General features: G+C 45.6%; 1 protein-coding gene across 2 annotated transcripts; it reads right to left on the bottom strand.

The window, feature by feature from the left end:
* Positions 1-618: 618 nt before the first annotated feature.
* LOC115175706 (CTP synthase 1) lies at positions 619-16,584 on the bottom strand. 2 transcript variants are annotated; one of them, XM_029735152.1, is made up of 17 exons: positions 16,362-16,584; positions 15,298-15,486; positions 10,671-10,841; positions 10,211-10,311; positions 9,851-10,051; positions 9,631-9,711; positions 9,226-9,377; positions 4,962-5,094; positions 4,422-4,510; positions 4,024-4,118; positions 2,592-2,698; positions 2,413-2,509; positions 2,274-2,329; positions 2,081-2,177; positions 1,800-1,944; positions 1,446-1,541; positions 619-1,249 (listed from the first exon to the last, which is right to left on the bottom strand). In XM_029735152.1, the coding sequence occupies exons 2-16, from the start codon at positions 15,461-15,463 to the stop codon at positions 1,466-1,468; spliced, it is 1,767 nt and encodes a 588-aa protein (XP_029591012.1). In that variant the 5' UTR covers positions 15,464-15,486; positions 16,362-16,584; the 3' UTR covers positions 619-1,249; positions 1,446-1,465. The 2 variants fall into 2 exon arrangements, with proteins under 2 accessions (XP_029591012.1, XP_029591013.1); XM_029735153.1 differs by lacking the exons at positions 10,671-10,841; positions 15,298-15,486; positions 16,362-16,584 and adding an exon at positions 10,535-10,562.
* Between the last annotated feature and the right edge of the window lie 2,490 nt (positions 16,585-19,074).

Below are 19,074 nucleotides of genomic sequence, written 5' to 3'. Positions count from 1 at the left end.
TAAGGTTGGTGCTCAAATTCTAGCTACTTGGCTGGCTGCTGCCATGGACTTACATAGATGTCCAAGGTCATTGGCCACAGTGATGTTATGTAGCTTTGACTGGACTGACCATGTCACAATTAAAGCTGGCAATCTACTGGCAAATCCTTTTTGATATTTGCCATGAGAAATTGTAATAGGCCATTAAACATTACAAGTTGAAAATCGTAACTTCATTTGTTTGGACAGACAATGGCTAACCAAGCATTGCAATGTAGTTTTAAAATAAAACCCCACATTGGCCATGTTTAAATGACCTCGGAACGGCAAAATCCAAGTTCAATACAACTGGGGGGAAGAGAATAAGCTACAACGGCAAATGTCTTCAGCTTTCATCCAACTCAATTGGGAACTCAAGCCTCTTTCTAGAGTTAAGACCATATCACTAGCTTAGTGTCACCCTTTCATAGGGGTTGGTTGTAACACTGCCTGGCAGTGTTGGCTAGTGCCAGTCCACAAACCTGAGGACACCGCTGCTAAATGTAATGAGTTTAAGTACCCAGTTTGCCTGGAACAGGGTTTTTCCTGTTTGAATTCAACCCAAATGAGCAGGTATGTAAAGGAGGATCATCTTGCTCTTCATTTCAGTAATCCTAGATATTTATAAACCACTGGATTGGACTGAGGCAACATCACATGCAATCTTACTGACAAAAGGGTTCAACATCCATTGTAATATTTCACAAAGCAAATAAGTGGCTGAGTAACACTATCACATCAATATAAACAGGTTGCAAGTTCTTAATTCAATGAAACCAAAAGACCCAGTCCCTCTGAATACTGCATAATACAATTCCAGAGATTAGATACAATCCATTGGTTTGGTTATCTTTCTTACAGTCCAGTCCTGTATGTTTGTCACTAAAATGCATACAATTCTACCTTGAGGTTATCAAGGGATTTTATTCTGGATAAATAAAGGTTGAAGAAACAGCAGTCACTTCCTTCTCACACCAAGATAATTATACATATTCAAGACTGCACATAAATGAAAGTCACGTACTCAATGTTCTATGATTGTCAAACAGTACAAAGAGTTCAATTTCATGATCGTTGTCACGAGCATATAGAAAAATACTAAATCCCTTTCCGTTCATGGAGGTAAGGAAAAATGTCTTCAACAACAAAAAAGCCATTCCATCCCTTGCCTTGTGATGATCCTCCACTAAAACATTGCAAAATGTTTCAGCTCTTCATTGTTTCTTTCCCCCTGCAAGAAAGGAAACGTTTGTGTGGGCAGATAAATGGTTCCAGCCAAATATAGCCTTGATTAAGTTAAGTAGCCTGGAAACCATACTGATATGCTCCATTTCACAATCAGTTTGAATTCCAGGCTTCTGAAAAAAAAAACATGTCAAAGAATAAAATGGTGCCCGATGAGTGAATGCAGAGTGTTTGTAGCCTACCTTGTGTTCCGCAGTCACATTCATTCCTGTGAGATGGAGCACTCAGCTATTTCGGAGTCTGGGGTGCTGCTACCGCTCCGATCACTGTACGTGTCCCTACGGAAATGGGATTCATATACTTACACCAACCTCTTCAACACAATATTTTGTATTAGAACGGCATACAGTTGCTATAAAATGTCTTAAGTTTCACAGCACAATATTAAATTGAGGCGGTTCTTGTAACTATGGCTGTCCATTGCCAGCATGGCTGCAGTCTTTCTACAGCCCTACTGCTACATTTAACACAGGCTTACGGCTCATTGATACTTGTATGGAATCATACTGATTTCTAAGGCAATGTTCGGTGGTTACCGTGGAGACAGACGGCAGCCCTTGTGCAGGTAGCTCTGTAGTTTCCCGGCTGATGCCAGCAGGAGGCCAAAGTAGGGAGGCGATGGTTTGATGGGGCGAGAGGTGAACTCTGGATGATACTGCACCCCTACGAAATATGGATGATCTGGAAATCCAGCAGAAAAGGAGACGGTGCTGTAGTTCATGTGAGGTCTGGGTAAAAAGGCACGAGCAAACCTGACCAACAACCACAGAGCTAATCTTTTGTCCACCCATACACATGATCCCTGACTCGCTCTTACCGTCTAGCTCGATGACTTCCATTCGCTCTCCTTCTACGTCTTGACCCACAAAGTGAAAGCCTTTCCCCTCAAAGTGCTCCTTCAACTCTGGGTTCACCTGAGACAGGAATAGGAAACAAGTTAAGCACACTGAACCACACCACTATTGACATGTAGAGGGGATATACATAGAGAGAAAGTAAACCTGACAAACCTCAAAGCGATGTCTGTGTCTCTCATCCACATACTCAACATCTCCGTAAAGTCTTCCTGCAATGAAACAACTATAAGCTCAGAGCAGGTATATGGTGTGATTATGACGGTGACTTTACTCTTAAAGTTCAGTCTCTTACTTAGAATACTGTTGGTGGTCTTGAAAATGGTCCGTCTCTTTCCCAGCCTCATGGTCCCGCCCATTTGCCCAGGATTGTGTTCTGGCATGTCAATCACCTAGAACGAAGCAATAAAGGAATATATTTGTTGGCCTTTATGACCAGTAAAGGGGAAGAGATCTTATGGAAGGGGAACCTACCACAGGATGCTTTGATTCAGGATCAAACTCTGTTGAGTTGGCGTCTTCCCATCCTAGCATGTTCCTGGCAAACTCACACACAGCCAGCTGCATCCCTAGACACACACCTGCAAACACATACCAGTCAGGTTAACACGGCACATAAAGTATGGGGACACTCATTCAAATTTGTGGATTTGGCTATTTCAGCAACACCAGTTGCTGACAGGTGTATAAAATTAAGCACACAGTCATGCAATCTCCATAGACACACATTGGCAGTAGAATGGCGTTACTGAAGAGCTCAGTGACTTTCAATGTGAAATCGTCATAGGATGCCACCTTTTCAGTCATTTTGGCAAATTTCGGCCCTGCTAGAGCTGCCCCAATCAATTGTAAGTGCTGTTATTGTGAAGTGGAAACGTCTAGGAGAAACAACGGCTCAGCCACGAAGTGGTAGGCCACACAAGCTCACAGAACGGGACCGCCGAGTGCTGAAGCGCGTAAAAATATTCTGTCCTCGGTTGCAACACTCACTACCGAGTTCCAAACTGCCTCTGGAAGCAACGTCAGCACAATAACTGCTCGTTGGGAGCTTCATGAAATGCGTTTCCATGGCCGAGCAGCCGCACACAAGCCTAAGATCACCATGCGCAATGCCAAGTGTCGGCAGGAGTGGTGTAAAGCTCGCCGCCGTTGGACTTTGGAGCAGTGGAAATGCATTCTCTGGAGTGATGAATAACGCTTCACCATCTGGCAGTCCAACGGACGAATCCAGTTTGGCAGATGCCAAGAGAACGCTATCTGCCCCAATGTGTGTTGCCAACTGTAAAGTTTGGTGGAGTAAAAATACTGGTCTGGGGCTGTTTTTCACGGTTCGGGATAGGCCCCTTAGTTACAGTGAAGGGAAATCTTAAAGCTACATCCTACAATGACATTCTAGATGATTCTGTGCTTCCAACTTTGAAGCAACAGTTTGGGAAGGCCCTTTCCTGTTTTAGCATGACAATGCCCCCGTGCGAGGTCCATACAGAAATGGTTTGGAATAACTTGATTGGCCTGTACAGCGCCCTGCCCTGACCTCCACCCCATCGAACACCTTTGGGATGAATTGGAACGCCAACTTCGAGCCAGACCTAATCACCCAACATCAGTGCCAGACCTTACAAATGCTCTTGTGGCTGAATGGAAGAAAGTCACCGCAGCAATGTTCCAACATCTAGTGGAAAGCCTTCCCAGAAGAGTGGAGGCTGTTATAGCAGCAAAGGGGGGACCAACTCCCTAATAATGCCCATGATTTTGGAATGAGATGTTTGACGAGCCGGTGTCCACATACTTTTGGCCATGTAGTGCACATGAAGGATTATAGGAATAGAAAGCTTTAATGTTTTCCTTGCTGTAAAGATTATTGCATCACCATGACTGCCTGCCACTGATACAGCCCATTCGGTACCTAGGAAGGGTTTCTTCTGTTTGCGTGCCCAGTTGATAGCCTGAATCTTCCCTTCTGTCCCTCTGACTCCAAACCCTCCAGGTACCAGGATGCCACTGTGGAGAGAAACACCATAATGAACATATAGACTCACTATACTGACCCCCTTCACTACCAATACAACAGAGTCCAACTGATCCCCTGTGATGCCATAACTCAGTGTTTCACAAAACTCTTCTTGTACCCAGACACTTCTACTTACTTGATGTATTTAAATTCAAGCGTACCTGATTCAACTGGATAAATCAGATGTGCTGGTACTGGACTACCGTAGGTAAAACAAGTAGAACTGGCTGGGGGTACAAGAAGCAGATTGGAAAACAATGCCATAGCAGGTGCCTGGTCTCTACCATACTCACTCAGCACTGCAGAGTTTTTGCCACGCCTCGTGGTACTTCACTGGCTCCTCCGTCAGTGTGTTTGGCTCCAGGTCTGCTGAGTCAATATACTGAGAGAGAGAGAAATGTGGGGAGAGAGAGAAGGGGGAGAAGTGACAAGGGGTTGCTATTTTAGGCGTCTCAAGACACATGATAGGACATATCTTATCCTAGTTATGACATGACTGCACAAACAAATAAGACTTCAACATGCATTCACACTGTATAGCAGCAATCTTCTATCTCCAAAATAAAACCTATTCCTGAGGTCATCCAAGCCAGAGGAACAGTATAATTTAGCCTTGCTGTATAAGAAACAAAATAGAAAACCTGCGCACGGCAGTGCATCTTCAAGGTGCTTGTGGTTCTACGGCTGGTTTCCCCAGACACAGATTAAGTGTGATCTTGGACTAGAATGCATTTTCTACATTGAAGATGTTTCTTAGTCCAGGACTAGTCTTATTATATGTCCAGGAAACTGGCCTGTAGTGCCTTCCAAGTGTGTAGTTTGTGCGTGTTTACCTTGATCTCCAGTTTGTGGCTGATGGCTAGAGCCGAGTGTTCTAGAGCTTTGATGACTGACGCGTAGGAGTCTGTGAACTTGGTGTATTTCCCCACCAGGGCTATAGAACACTGCTCTAGGAGCCTGTCTGACCTGTGATTCAAACACACACCATAGGCAAGGTTATATCCCGCTTCAAAACAACTGGGAACACAGAAATCTCCGACTTCAGGGCACTCAAGACAACAGGGAACTCGGGGGGAAAAAACTATCTCCGGCTGGGGAACGTTGTTTTGAACGGTCATCCAACATCTTTCTAGGGCTCTGACCTGAAGATCACTGATGTCATGATTTGACCTTGTTTCTTTCTTCGAGTACCCAGTTGTCTTGAAAGCACCAATAATCTGAATACAGGTCACTCCATGGTGCTGCAATAGAACAGGTGAATAGGCACAGTATCCAAACAGCATCATTACATACAGTATCTCTATTTCTCACCCAGACATGTTCTTTATCAAGGGTTCAAATGACATTTTATTGGACACAAACACATGGTTAGCAGATGTTAATGCGAGTGTAGCGAAACGCTTGTGCTTCTAGTTCTGACAGTGCAGTAATATCTAACAAGTAATCTAACAATTTCCCAACAACTACCTAATACACAAATCTAAAAGGGGTGAATGAGAATATGTACATATAAATATATGGATGAGCGATGGCCGAGCGGCATAGGCAAGGTGCAATAGATGGTATAAAATACAGTATATACATGTGAGTAATGTAAGATATGTAAACATTATTTAAAGTGGCATTGTTTAAAGTGACTAGTGATCCATTTATTAAAAGTGGCCAGTGATTGGGTCTCCATGTAGGCAGCAACCTCTGAGTTAGTGACTGCTGTTTAGCAGTCTGATGGCCTTAAGATAGAAGCTGTTTTTCAGTCTCGGGCCCAGCTTGATGCACCTGTACTGACCTCGCCTTCTGGATGGTAGCAGTGTGAACAGGCAATGGCTCGGGTGGTTGTTGTCCTTGATGATCTTTTTGGCCTTCCTGTGACATCCGGTGCTATAGGTGTCAGAGGGCAGGTAGTTTACCCCCGGTGAAGCGTTGTGCAGACTGCATCACCCTCTGGGGAGCCTTGCGGATGAGGGCGGTGCGGTTGAGAGCGGTGCAGTTGCCATATCAGGCTGTGATACAGCCCAACAGGATGCTCTCGATTGTGCATCTGTAAAAGTTTGTCAGGGTTTTAGGTGACAAGCCAAATTTCTGCACCTCCTGAGGTTGAAGGGGCGCTGTTGCTGTTAGGTCTTCCCTGTGGCTCAGTTGGTAGAGCATGGTGTTTGCAACGCCAGCATGGTGTGTGCAACACCAGGGTTGTGGGTTCGATTCCCACGGGGGGCCAGTACAAAAACATTTGTAAAAACAAATGCATGAAATGAAATGTATGCATTCACTACTGTAAGTCGCTCTGGATAAGAGCGTCTGCTAAATGACTAAAATGTAAATGTAAAAAAATGTTGCACCTTCACCACAGTCTGTGTGGGTGGACCATCTCAGTTTGTCTGTGATGTGTACGCTGAGGAACTTAAAACTTTCCACCTTTTCCACTGCTGTCCCTTCGATGTGGATAGGGGGCTGCTCCCTCTGCTGTTTCCTGAAGTCTACAATCATCTCCTTTGTTTTGTTGAGTGAGAGGTTGTTTTCCTGACACCACACTCCGAGTGCCCTCACCTCCTCCCTGTAGGCTGTCTCGTCGTTGTTGGTAATCAAGCCCACTACTGTTGTGTCATCTGCAAACTTGATGATTGAGTTGGGGGCATGCATGGCCACGTAGTAGTGGGTGAACAGGGAGAACAGGTAGGGGGCTGAGCATGCACCCTTGTGGGGTCCCAGTGTTGAGGGTCAGCGAAGTGGAGATGTTGTTTCCTACCTTCACCACCTGGGGGCGGCCCGTCAGAAAGTCCAGGACCCAATTGCACAGGCGGGGTTGAGACCCAGGGCTTCCAGCTTGATGATGAGCTTGGAGGGTACTATGGTGTTGAATGCTGAGCTGTAGTCAATGAACAGCATTCTTACATTAGGTATTCCTCTTGTCCAGATGGGATAGGGCAGTGTGATGGCGATTGCGTCGTCTGTGGACCTGTTGGGGCGGTATGCAAACTGAAGTGGGTCTAGGGTGGCAGGTAGAGTGGAGGTGATATGGTCCTTGACTAGTCTCTCAAAGCACTTCATGATGACAGAAGTGAGTGATACCGGACGGTAGTCATTTAGTTCAGTTTTCTTTTCCTTCTTGGGTACAGGAACAATGGTGGCCATCTTGAAGCATGTGGAGACAGCAGACTGGGATAGGGAGCGATTGAATATGTCCGTAAACACACCAGCGCATGCTCTGAGGACGCGCCTAGGTATGCCGTCTGGGCCAGGAGCCTTGCGAGGGTCGACACGTTTAAATGTTTTACTCACGTCGGCCACGGAGGGGGGGAGGGGGCGCACGCAGTCCTTGTTAGTGGGGCGCGATGGTGGCACTGTATTATCCTCAAAGCGGGCAAAGAAGGTGTTTAGTTTGAATGGTAGCGTGACGTCGGTGTCCGTGACGTGGCTGGTTTTCTTTTTGTAGTCTGATTTCCTGTAGACCCTGCCACAAATGTCTCGTGTCTGAGCCATTGAATTGCGACTCCACTTTGTCTCTGTACCGGCATTTCGCTTGTTTGATTGCCATGCGGAGGGAATAACTACACTGTTTATATTCAGCCATATTCCCAGACCTCTTTCCATGGTTAAAAGCGATGGTTCACGCTTTCAGTTTTGCGCAAATGCCCCCATCCATCCACGGTTTCTGGTTAGGGTAGGTTTTAATGGTCACAGAGGGTCCAACATCTCCAATGCACTTCCTTATAAATTCACTCACCGAGTCAGCGTATAGATCGATGTGGTTATCTGAGGCTGACTGAAACATATTCCGAGTGGTCAGACCAGCGTTGAATGGTGCTAGTCACTGGTACATCCTGTTTGAGTTTCTTCCTATAAGACGGTAGGAGCAAGATGGCGTCATGGTCGGATTTTCCGAAGGGAGGGCGGGGGAGGTATTTGTATGCATTGCGGAAGTTAGAGTAGCAGTGATTGAGTGTATTACACCCACGCGTAGTGCAATCAATATGCTGATAGAATTTAGGTAGCCTTGTTCTCAAATTTGCTTTGTTAAAATCCAGCTACAATAAATGCAGCCTCAGGACATATGGTTTCCAGTTTACATAGAGTCCAGTGAAATTCCTTTAGGGCCGTCTTGATGTCTGCTTGAGGGGGAATGTACACAGCTGTGGCGATAACTGACGAGAATTCTCTTGGGAGATAATATGGCCGGCATTTGATTGTAAAGAATTCTAGGTTGGGTGAGCAGAAGGACTTGAGTTCCTGTATGTTGTTATGATTACACCATGAGTCGTTAATCATGAAGCATACACCTCCGCCCTTCCTCTTCCCAGAGAGGTGTTTATCTTTGTCGGTGCGATGCATGGAGAAGCCCGGTGGCTGAACCGATTCCGACAACATATCCTGAGAAAGCCATGTTTCCGTGAAACTGAGAATGTTACAATCTCTGATGTCTCTCTGGAAGGCAACCCTTGCTCGAATTTTATCTACCTTGTTGAGAGACTGGACATTGGCGAGTAGTATACTCGGGGGCGGTTGGCGATGTGCACGTCTACGGAGCCTGACCAGGAGGCCGACCCGTCTGCCCTTCTGCGGCGCCGTTGTTTTGGGATGGCTTCTGGGATTAGGTCCATTGTCCTGGGTGGTGGTCCAAACAGAGGATCCGCTTCGGGAAATTCGTATTTCTGGTCGTAATGTTGGTAAGTTGAAATCGCTCTGATATCCAATAGTTCATCCTGGCTGTATGTAATAATACTTGAGATTTCCTGGGGTAACAATTTAAGAAATAATACATAAAAAAACAATACTGCATAGTTTCCTAAGGACTCGAAGCGCAGTGACCATCTCTGTCTGCGCCATCTGGTTCAAACTCAAATGCGGTGGGTCTAAATCAGGGCTGTTCAAATCTGGTCCTGGAGGGTCGAAACATCTGTTTTTTTTCCTACCTGGTAGTTAATTGCCCTCACCTGGTGTCCCAGCTCTGAATTAGTCCCTTATTTGAAGGACCGACATTGAACAGCCCTGGGCCCAGTTTCCCAAAAGCATCTTAAGGCCAAGTTCATCATTAGAACCATTGAGCTCAATGGGTCTAAATAATTCAGTGCTACCAGTCCCAGAGACTGCCTGCCCGCACACCTGTCAGACATCTCCTTCCACTTGGTAAGCATTTTCCTGGGGCGTGTCTCTATAGGAAGGTCTAGTCTCTGACAGAAGTAGCCTACCACCCCCTGGTCCTCCAGTAGCAAAGGCACTCTGTAGATGGACGACACGTCTGCCACGCAGATCACCTGGGGGAGGAGAGGAGAAAAGAGCATACACTCAGGCACAACTAGATGTTTCACTGGATCTTCCTCCATTCATCTCTCCTCGCATCCTTCTCAAAAACACAGATGGAAAAGTCAATGGGGAGGAACCTTGGATATTTTCCTCCAATACGGTTGGGAAGGAGGCGAGGAGATAGGATGTGAGGAATCGCTGGGAAGACTTATTGAGCCAGTGTCACGTTTCATCCTAGTGTGTGGCTGTAGGATCAGGTCTTACTTGTTCAGGTTCTACGTGACAGAACATGGAGATCTTCTCTTTGACAGAGTTCTCCAGGGGAGTGGAGCAGCGACACATGATCTGGAGGGAATTGACAACACAATTAGCTAACAGGCAATCCTTAAACACTAAATCTATAAAATGGACAGAAACGTGGTTATGACTGTCATACCATGCCACACTTAAGAGATGGTAGAAACTTGGTCAAATTTAAACTCACCAGATCAGGAGACAGGCCAAGTCCCCTAAGCTCTCTGACACTGTTCTGAGTGGGCTTGGTCTTCTGCTCTCCTGTGGCACTGGGCTGTGGGACCAGGCTGACGTGGATGTTACAGAAGTTCTCCCTCTTCACCTTAAACTGGAACTGCCTGAAGGCTTCGATGAAAGGCATGCTCTCGATGTCTCCCACGGTGCCTCCTAGCTGCAAACATAAACAGACATACCGGGAAACACAATTACACAGGAATACAACTAGTAACATCCCAGCCTGAAATGACTCAAGTACATATGCCACACTAATATCAAACCAAGAAAGGGTATCAGGAAGTCATTGATCTACCCGTTTATCATAATATTTTACCTCGATGACACAGATCTGAGGCTCCACACCGTCATCGTCAACAGGTACTCTGGCCTGACGCATCACCCACTCCTGGATGGCATCAGTGATGTGGGGCACCACTGCAAAGGACACACCAAACAGGGACAGTTAGTCTGGAGATGCATAGAAAATTACACAAGAGAACTTGATATATCATATCCTTCCTCTTTGGTTCCTCGTAGGATATGGGACGGAGGTCAGAACTGCCATGCCAGAAAATCTCAATCAAATTCACCTCAACTATTCAACCAAGATCTGAACTCCCATATGCCCAGTCTCTCTCCCATCATGACTTGGTTTTACCCTGTACAGTCTTTCCCAGGTAGTCTCCTCTCCTTGTTGATGACAGACTGATAGATCTTCCTCTAACCCCTGGTTATACTGTTTCTCCCCCAGTCATCCCAGCCCTTATTCCACACCGTCTTATAGGTAGTCTTACCCTGTACAGTCTTTCCCAGGTAGTCTCCTCTCCTCTCCTTGTTGATGACAGACTGGTAGATCTTGCCGGTGGTCAGGTTGTTGTCTTTGGTCAGTCTGATGTCCAGGAACCTCTCGTAGTTCCCCAGGTCCAGATCCACCTCACCCCCATCGTCCAGCACAAACACCTCCCCTGTAGAGAGACCAGAGGAACGGGGTTAAAACCCCACACCTGTAGAGAGACCAGAGGAACGGGGTTAAAACCCCACACCTGTAGAGAGACCAGAGGAACGGGTTTAAAACCCCACACCTGTAGAGAGACCAGAGGAACGGGGTTTAAACCCCACACCTGTAGAGAAACCAGAGGAACGGGGTTAAAACCCCACACCTGTAGAGAGACCAGAGGAACGGGGTTAAAACCCCACACCTGGAGCAAGACCAGAGGAACGGGGTTAAAACCCCTCCCCTGTAGAGACACCAGAGGAACGGGGTTAAAACCCCTCACCTGTAGAGAGACTAGAGGAACGGGGTTAAAACCCCTCACCTGTACAGACACCAGAGGAACGGGGTTAAAACCCCTCACCTGTAGAGAGACTAGAGGAACGGGGTTAAAACCCCTCACCTGTAAAAAGACTAGAGGAACGGGGTTAAAACCACTCAGCTGTAGAGAGACTAGAGGAACGGGGTTAAAACCCCTCACCTGTAGAGAGACCAGAGGAACGGGGTTAAAACACCACACCTGGAGAGAGACCAGAGGAACGGGTTAAAACACCACACCTGTAGAGACACCAGAGGAACAGGGTTAAAACCCCTCACCTGTAGAGAGACTAGAGGAACGGGGTTAAAAACCCCTCACCTGTAGAGAGACCAGAGGAACGGGGTTAAAAACCCCTCACCTGTAGAGACACCAGAGGAACAGGGTTAAAACCCCTCACCTGTAGAGAGACTAGAGGAACGGGGTTAAAACCCCTCACCTGTACAGACACCAGAGGAACGGGGTTAAAACCCCTCACCTGTAGAGACACCAGAGGAACAGGGTTAAAACCCCTCACCTGTAGAGAGACTAGAGGAACGGGGTTAAACCCCTCACCTGTAGAGACTAGAGGAACGGGGTTAAAACCCCTCACCTGTAGAGAGACTAGAGGAACGGGTTTAAAACCCCTCACCTGTAGAGAGACTAGAGGAACGGGTTTAAAACCCCTCACCCGTAGAGAGACCAGAGGAACAGGTTTAAAACTCCTCACCTGAAAGAAGTAGAGTGGCATGGTTAAAACCCAACACACAAACACCTGATTCTGAAAATTGTATTTGATGTTCATGTCTCCATCTGTATGGATGTTGATCTGAACTCAGCAAAAAAAGAAACGTCCCCTTTTCAGGACCCTGTCTTTCAAAGACAATTCGTAAAAACCCATTAACTTCACAGATCTTCAGTGTAAAGGGTTTAAACACTGTTTCCCATGCTTGTTCAATGAACCATAAACAATTAATGAACATGCACCTGTGGAACAGTCATTAAGACACTAACAGCTTAGACGGTAGGCAATTAAGGTCACAGTTATGAAAACTTAGGACACTAAAGAGGCCTTTCTACTGACTCTGAAAAACACCAAAAGAAAGATGCCCAGGGTCCCTTCTCATCTGCGTGAACATGCCTTAGCCTGTTAGGGCTAGGGGGCAGTATTTTCACGCCTGGATAAAAAAACTTACCCGATTTAATCTGGTTACTAATCCTACCCAGTAACTGGAATATGCATATACTTATTATATATGGATAGAAAACACCCTAAAGTTTCTAAAACTGTTTGAATGGTGTCTGTGAGTATAACAGAACTCATTTGGCAGGCAAAACCCTGAGACAGATTCTGACAGGAAGTGGATACCTGATGTGTTGAATTGCCTTTAAGCCTATGCCATTGAAACACACAGGGGCTGATTAATGTTTTGGCACTTCCTATTGCTTCCACTAGATGTCACCAGCCTTTACAAAGTGTTTTGAGTCTTCTACTGTGAGATCTGACCGAACAAGAGCCATGGAACGGTGATGGCCCATTAGACTCTGGCGCGCGAGTTCATGTTGGGTACTCTTGTTCCAATACGTTTTAAAAGAGAACGCAATCGTCCGCCTTGAATTTTATTCATGTTCTGGTTAAAAAAGGCACTAATGATTTATGCTATACAACGTTTGACATGTTTGAACGAACGGAAATATATTTTTTCCCCTCGTTCATGAAGTGAAGTCCGGCTGGCTTAGATCATGTGCTAACAACCCGGAGCTTTTTGGACATAAATGATGAGCTTTTTTGAACAAAACTACATTCGTTATGGACCTGGGATTCCTGGAAGTGACATCTGATGAAGAGAATCAAAGGTAATGGATTATTTACTTAGTATTTTCGATTTTAGATCTCTCCAACATGGCGGTTAGTCTGTATCGCAAAGCGTATTTTTCTGGGCGCAGTGCTCAGATTATTGCAAAGTGTGATTTCCCAGTAAGGTTATTTTTAAATCTGGCAAGTCGATTGCGTTCAAGAGATGTAAATCTATAATTCTTTGAATGACAATATAATATTTTACCAATGTTTTCTAATATTAATTATTTAATTTGTTGTGCTGACTTGACTGCCGGTTATTGGAGGGAAACGATTTCCTGAACATCAACGCCATAGTAAAACGCTGTTTTTGGATATAAATATGAACTTGATAGAACTAAAAATGCATGCATTGTCTAACATAATGTCCTAGGAGTGTCATCTGATGGAGATTGTAAAAGGTTAGTGCATAATTTTAGCTCATTTAATGGTTTTGGTGACGCCTGTCTTTGAATTGACAATACATTACACACAGCTATTGTCAATGTACTCTCCTAATATAATCTAACTTTATGCTTTCGCCGTAAAACCTTTTTGAAATCGGACAACGTGGTTAGATTAAGGAGATGTTTATCTTTCAAAGGGTGTAAGATAGTTGTATGTTTGAAAAATTTGAATTTTGACATTTATTTGGTTTCAAATTTGCCGCTCTTGAAATGCACCTGCTGTTGATAGGGTGCGCCACGGGTGGCACGCTAGCGTCCCACATAGCCCCAAGAAGTTAGGCATGCTGCAAGGAGGCATGAGGACTGCAGATGTGGCCAGGGCAATAAATTGCAATGTCCGCACTGTGAGACGCCTAAGCCAGCGCTACAGGGAGACAGGACGGACAGCTGATCATCCTCGCAGTGGCAGACCACGTGTAACAACACCTGCACAGGATCAGTACATCCAAACATCACACCTGCGGGACAGGTACAGGATGGCAACAACTGCCTGAGTTACACCAGGAATGCACAATCCCTCCATCAGTGCTCAGACTGTCCGCAATAGGCTGAGAGAGCCTGGACTGAGGGCTTGTAGGCCTGTTCTAAGGCAGGTCCTCACCAGACATCACCGGCAACAAGGTCACCGGACCAGACAGAACTGGCAAAAAGTGCTCTTCACTGATGAGTCGCAGTTTTGTCTCACCAGGGGTGATGGTCGGATTCGCATTTATCATTGAAGGAATGAGCGTTACACCGAGGCCTGTACTCTGGAGTGGGATCGATTTGGAGGTGGAGGGTCCGTCATGGTCTGGGGCGGTGTGTCACAGCATCATTGGACTGAGCTTATTGTCATTGCAGGAAATCTCAACGTTGTGTGTTACAGGGAAGACATCCTCCTCCCTCATGTGGTACCCTTCCTGCAGGCTCATCCTGACATGACCCTCCAGCCTGAAAATGCCACCAGCCACACTGCTCGTTCTGTGCGTGATTTCCTGCAAGACAGGAAATGTCAGTGTTCTGCCATGGCCAGCGAAGAGCCCGGATCTCAATTCCATTGAGCACGTCTGGGACATGTTGGATCGGAGGGTGAGGGCTAGGGCCATTCCCCCCAGAAATGTCCGGGAACTTGCAGGTGCCTTGGTGGAAGAGTTGGGTAACATCTTACAGCAAGAACTGGCAAATCTGGTGCAGTCCATGAGGAAGAGATGCACTGCAGTACTTAATGCAGCTGGTGGCCACACCAGATACTGACTTTTGATTTTGACCCCTCCTTTGTTCAGGGACATATTATTCCATTTCTGTTAGTCACATGTCTGTGGAACTTGTTCAGTTTATGTCACAGTTGTTGAATCTTGTTATGTTCATACAAATATTTACACATTTTAAGTTTGCTGAAAATAAACACAGGTGACAGTGAGAGGATGTTTTTTTTTGTTGTTGCTGAGTTTAGATTATTGCTGTTGCTGTTCACCCACAACACCAAGATTAATCCCTAGTAACAGTTATTGCATGGCAATAACGTTATATGATTCTGACTACTGTGCTTGGAGTCATTCCATAACAAACTAAGAATAGCACTTGGGAGGCCTCATGGCATATAATACCTTTGACAGTGTAGTTTTCAACCTATTTTAGTTAGTTAGCATTTTCTTATGTTTCATGATCCTGGACTTACTGTTGAGAAGCACTGGTGCAGATCTTGTATTAGATAAAACTATTTTGTGAACAAAGTTACACCGCATACACAACACAGATGTCATAAACTGATGGGATACAGAACATAGAAATAGAATGACATTGTCATAGAATTCATTCTATTTCTATGATACAGAACATTTCCTGGACTCACCGTGCTCATACGGAGAGAAGGTCCCAGCGTCTATGTTGATGTAGGGGTCGATCTTGATGGCAGTGACGCGCAGACCACATGACTTGAGGATGGTTCCCACGCTGGAGGCGATGATCCCCTTCCCGATGCCAGAGATGACGCCACCAGTGACCAGGATGTACTTCATTGTGGCACTGGGTAGGAGTAGGGCTGTGGCGGTCATGAAATTTTATCAGCCGGTTATTGTCACGCAAAAGACTGCCGGTCTCACAGTAACTGACCATTAATGAACATAAACATATTTAGAATCTCCAGGCCTTCCGAGCATACAAGCCACTGATGCTTGCCTTTCAAAAGAACAGAATAGAAGTTGGCTTACTGTATGTTATCTGGCTATGTGCCATGCCGTAGACTGTAGGCTTGCTCAGTTAGCAGACAAGATATGTTTATAAGTCCAGTGGCATTATTTTATATTATATGATTTTATAGTAAGAAGAATATTATTGAACTTAGCTGAATAAAAAAGAAAGGACATTTTTCGCATTCCAGAGCAAGTGCGCATAATGAAGTGGCTATGTTGAGTGTAAAAGTAATCATTTGAAACAGGTCCTCCGGTACCGGGTAGAGAAGGCGCGCGCATCTGAGGAATCACCTTACTTTTTCGCTCACTTATATATATATATTTTAATCTAGCTACTTTCAGTAAATGAAACAACGTAGCGTTATAACTGTTTTGAACGTTGAAAAACATCACCAGTTGTAACACGAGTTACCTAGAGGTCTTGCAACATATAAAGCCACGTTAGCTAGTTACTGGGCAGTTAGCTTTAATAGCTAGTCATCTAGCTATCCTATCCCATTGACAATGGCTGTGAGCCACACTAGCTGGCCTGCGATCTAAACTGAATCATAGGCCAGTGCACGAACTGATGTACCACGCGCCCAAACCTACGTCTGATCACAGTGCGAGAAATATATAAAATGCTGACTCCAAGGACACCATCACATGTCAACTGAGCTAGCAAGGTAACAGTAGGCTACATCAGGGCTGCAGTTATGTTCACAAAGCATGTTTTTCAACTCACCAAAAATAAATGGTGCACTGCGGTCAAACGGTAAGTCTTCGAACTTGATTTTAAATTGTCAATGTGTAGAACATTGAATTTTTCCTTCAAATCTCGAATAAAAAAAGTAATTGATGTAGAATGTAGCTAGCTACCATCCATCCACTCCAACACGTGTTGATTGGCCAATCTAATACTACTACCAGAGCCGTACAGAAAAGACAAACGGGTAGGGGTGGTCTAGGACACCAAGATTGCATACAATCTGCGCATGCACCACGCTGGAAACGTAAATATTCTTCTTCTTCATGTGGCAAACTAGACGCTTTGTTGGTATTGCTGCCTTTCGCAGGTCGGAGTGCGGATTGCCCATTTTGATCACTCCCCCCCAAAAAGGGAAAAGAGGAATGGGAACATCTTAAATTCCACCACCATCTAACCCTGCACCTAAGCAATATCCCCCAAACCCACCACCCCTACCCCACTACTTTGGCCCTAAATCATCCTAAACCAGGCTGTCATCCCGGGGGGAATGGAACCACTTCTCTCAAAACTTTCTGTAGTTCTTCTGCACTAAAATCTCACAACCAAATATTTCTCTGCTGCTGCAACTACCACATCTATGTTCTGTGATTTCCGCTCCATCAATGCAGTGCAGTTGATCACCATGGCTGTAAATGGAAGAAATCCAACCTTACTAAAATTCATCCTCTCTGGCTTTCTCTCTTCAGGCCTAGTCAATGGGAGCCTCCCAGTCGACTCACCCTTGGGCTATCCTCTACTCTCTTCACTGCCTCACCATAGGAAACTTTCTGCCACACAAACACTGGCTCAACCGATCTCTCTCACAGGGCACTTTGGATCTTGAGATGCATGGGCCCCTCACAGTTCTCTATACCAGCTGTACACTCCCTCTGGCTATGCCCTCCTGGCCACTTCTCACATTGTGGGATCTCCCTTCTACAGTACTGCTGTGTCCGAATCCTTGGCCCCTAAAGCACCGAAATGGGTTCGGAACATAGGCTGTCACAGAGTAGTAGCAAATATAACCTAACCTGACCTTATCAGGAAGATGCACTGTGTCAAAGATCAACAAGACAGACAGGGCATTCTCAGTCTTGCCATTGCAACCGGTTCTACGTCTCACCAAACGGCGGGCGTCACAAACACTAGGAATATTCCTTTTCATTTGATACAAGTCTACACTCAATGCTACCCCACTGATCACCCCTTTTACCGGCACCCTGCTCAGGAGAGCAAAGCACAGCGTAGATTGAGCCCCAAGCCATATGACTTGAAGAGCCAGCTTCCTCTGGGAGGCGGAAACACAAAATGTCCTTTACCGAGCCCGACACAAAGTATGGGTAGGCCAAAAAGCTGTAATCCACTATTTCCAAAAATCGCACTCCAACCGGTCCTAAATCATCTCTGGTAGGATTCTCAGGGCACATGTTGGATGTCTCCACTACACCTGTCACCACAGGTATGCACACTTCATCCTGGACTGGCTCAATCTCAGAGCGCTCACCACTGCCGTCTGACTCTATTTCTCAAGAGAGCATGAAGACCTAGAAGTCATTTTAGTTGGTTTGTAATCAGGAGATGTAGGTATGTACACCTCGAACAAAGGTGTATACTCAGGAGACGAATCTCTGATCTTACCACCACCATTCATACGCGTTCGCATCATCGTACTTCCTCCACCGACACTTCTGTCCACTCCCTCCTGTCATCGGTGGACAATGTAAATATTGTATCCATTTGTCTTTTTCAGAGTGAAAGCTCTATCAATATGTCAACTGCTATTGCCATTTTTCTGTTATGTCCACAATTTCTAAAATAATTGCATGATAGTGAGTGAAGTAGACAAATGATTTCCAAGACAAACCAGCATACGCCGACCAGTCCACATAATGGTTATGTCTTCAGCTGATGATGAGTTGGGCAACCGGTAGGTGGCAGTATTGCTCCATCTAAAATCCTTGCTTTTTGCTTTGACAGGCTGTACATGTCAGCAAAAGGCAATAAATAAATTAGGAAACAATAAACTTTGTATTTAATCCATATACATATTTGGAAAAGCATATTATATATTCTGCAGTGGAGGGAGTACAGTAGCGGTGCAATGCCTCTTCACTTGCCCCCTGGCACCTAGGCCTTTTTCCCCCTGGCATCTAGGCCTTTTTCCCCTGGCACCTAGGCCTTTTTCCCCCTGGCATCTAGGCTTTTTCTCCCTGGCACCTAGGCCTTTTCCCCCTGGCACCTAGGCCTTAATAATTCTGTTTACATAAAAACACTGTCACATCCACCTTCAAACTCATCTGTTCTATCTGGCGGGGGTATGTTAGCTGTCATGTTGATGTTGACATGTGCCCTGTGCTTCCAAGCATGCAGGCAGTTTATCAGGGTACAGCACAAGCAGTACACTAACGCTTACTTCCTTGTTCACAAGTCAGCTAGTATCATTGGCATGTGCAGTAAACACAGTGTGTGTGTTTGTTTTGCAACACAAAGTTAGAGGGAGGTCGGATGTAGAAACCAGTTTTCCTCTGTGGGGCTGACACACCCGCTTACGTAAACACACACACACACACACACACACACACACACACACACACACACACACACACACACACACACTCAAAAAGCACATGTTTAAGGGTGAGCTTCAGTGTAGTAAGGCCACCCTCTTATGTAGGCAGGACAGAGGGGTGTGTGTGTGTGTGTGTGTGTG

Source organism: Salmo trutta, chromosome 36, assembly GCF_901001165.1.
Source record: "Salmo trutta chromosome 36, fSalTru1.1, whole genome shotgun sequence".
In the NCBI taxonomy this organism is placed as follows: Eukaryota; Metazoa; Chordata; class Actinopteri; order Salmoniformes; family Salmonidae; genus Salmo; species Salmo trutta.
Note: the sequence above shows the minus strand (reverse complement) of the source record. Positions and strands in the feature narration are given on the sequence as shown.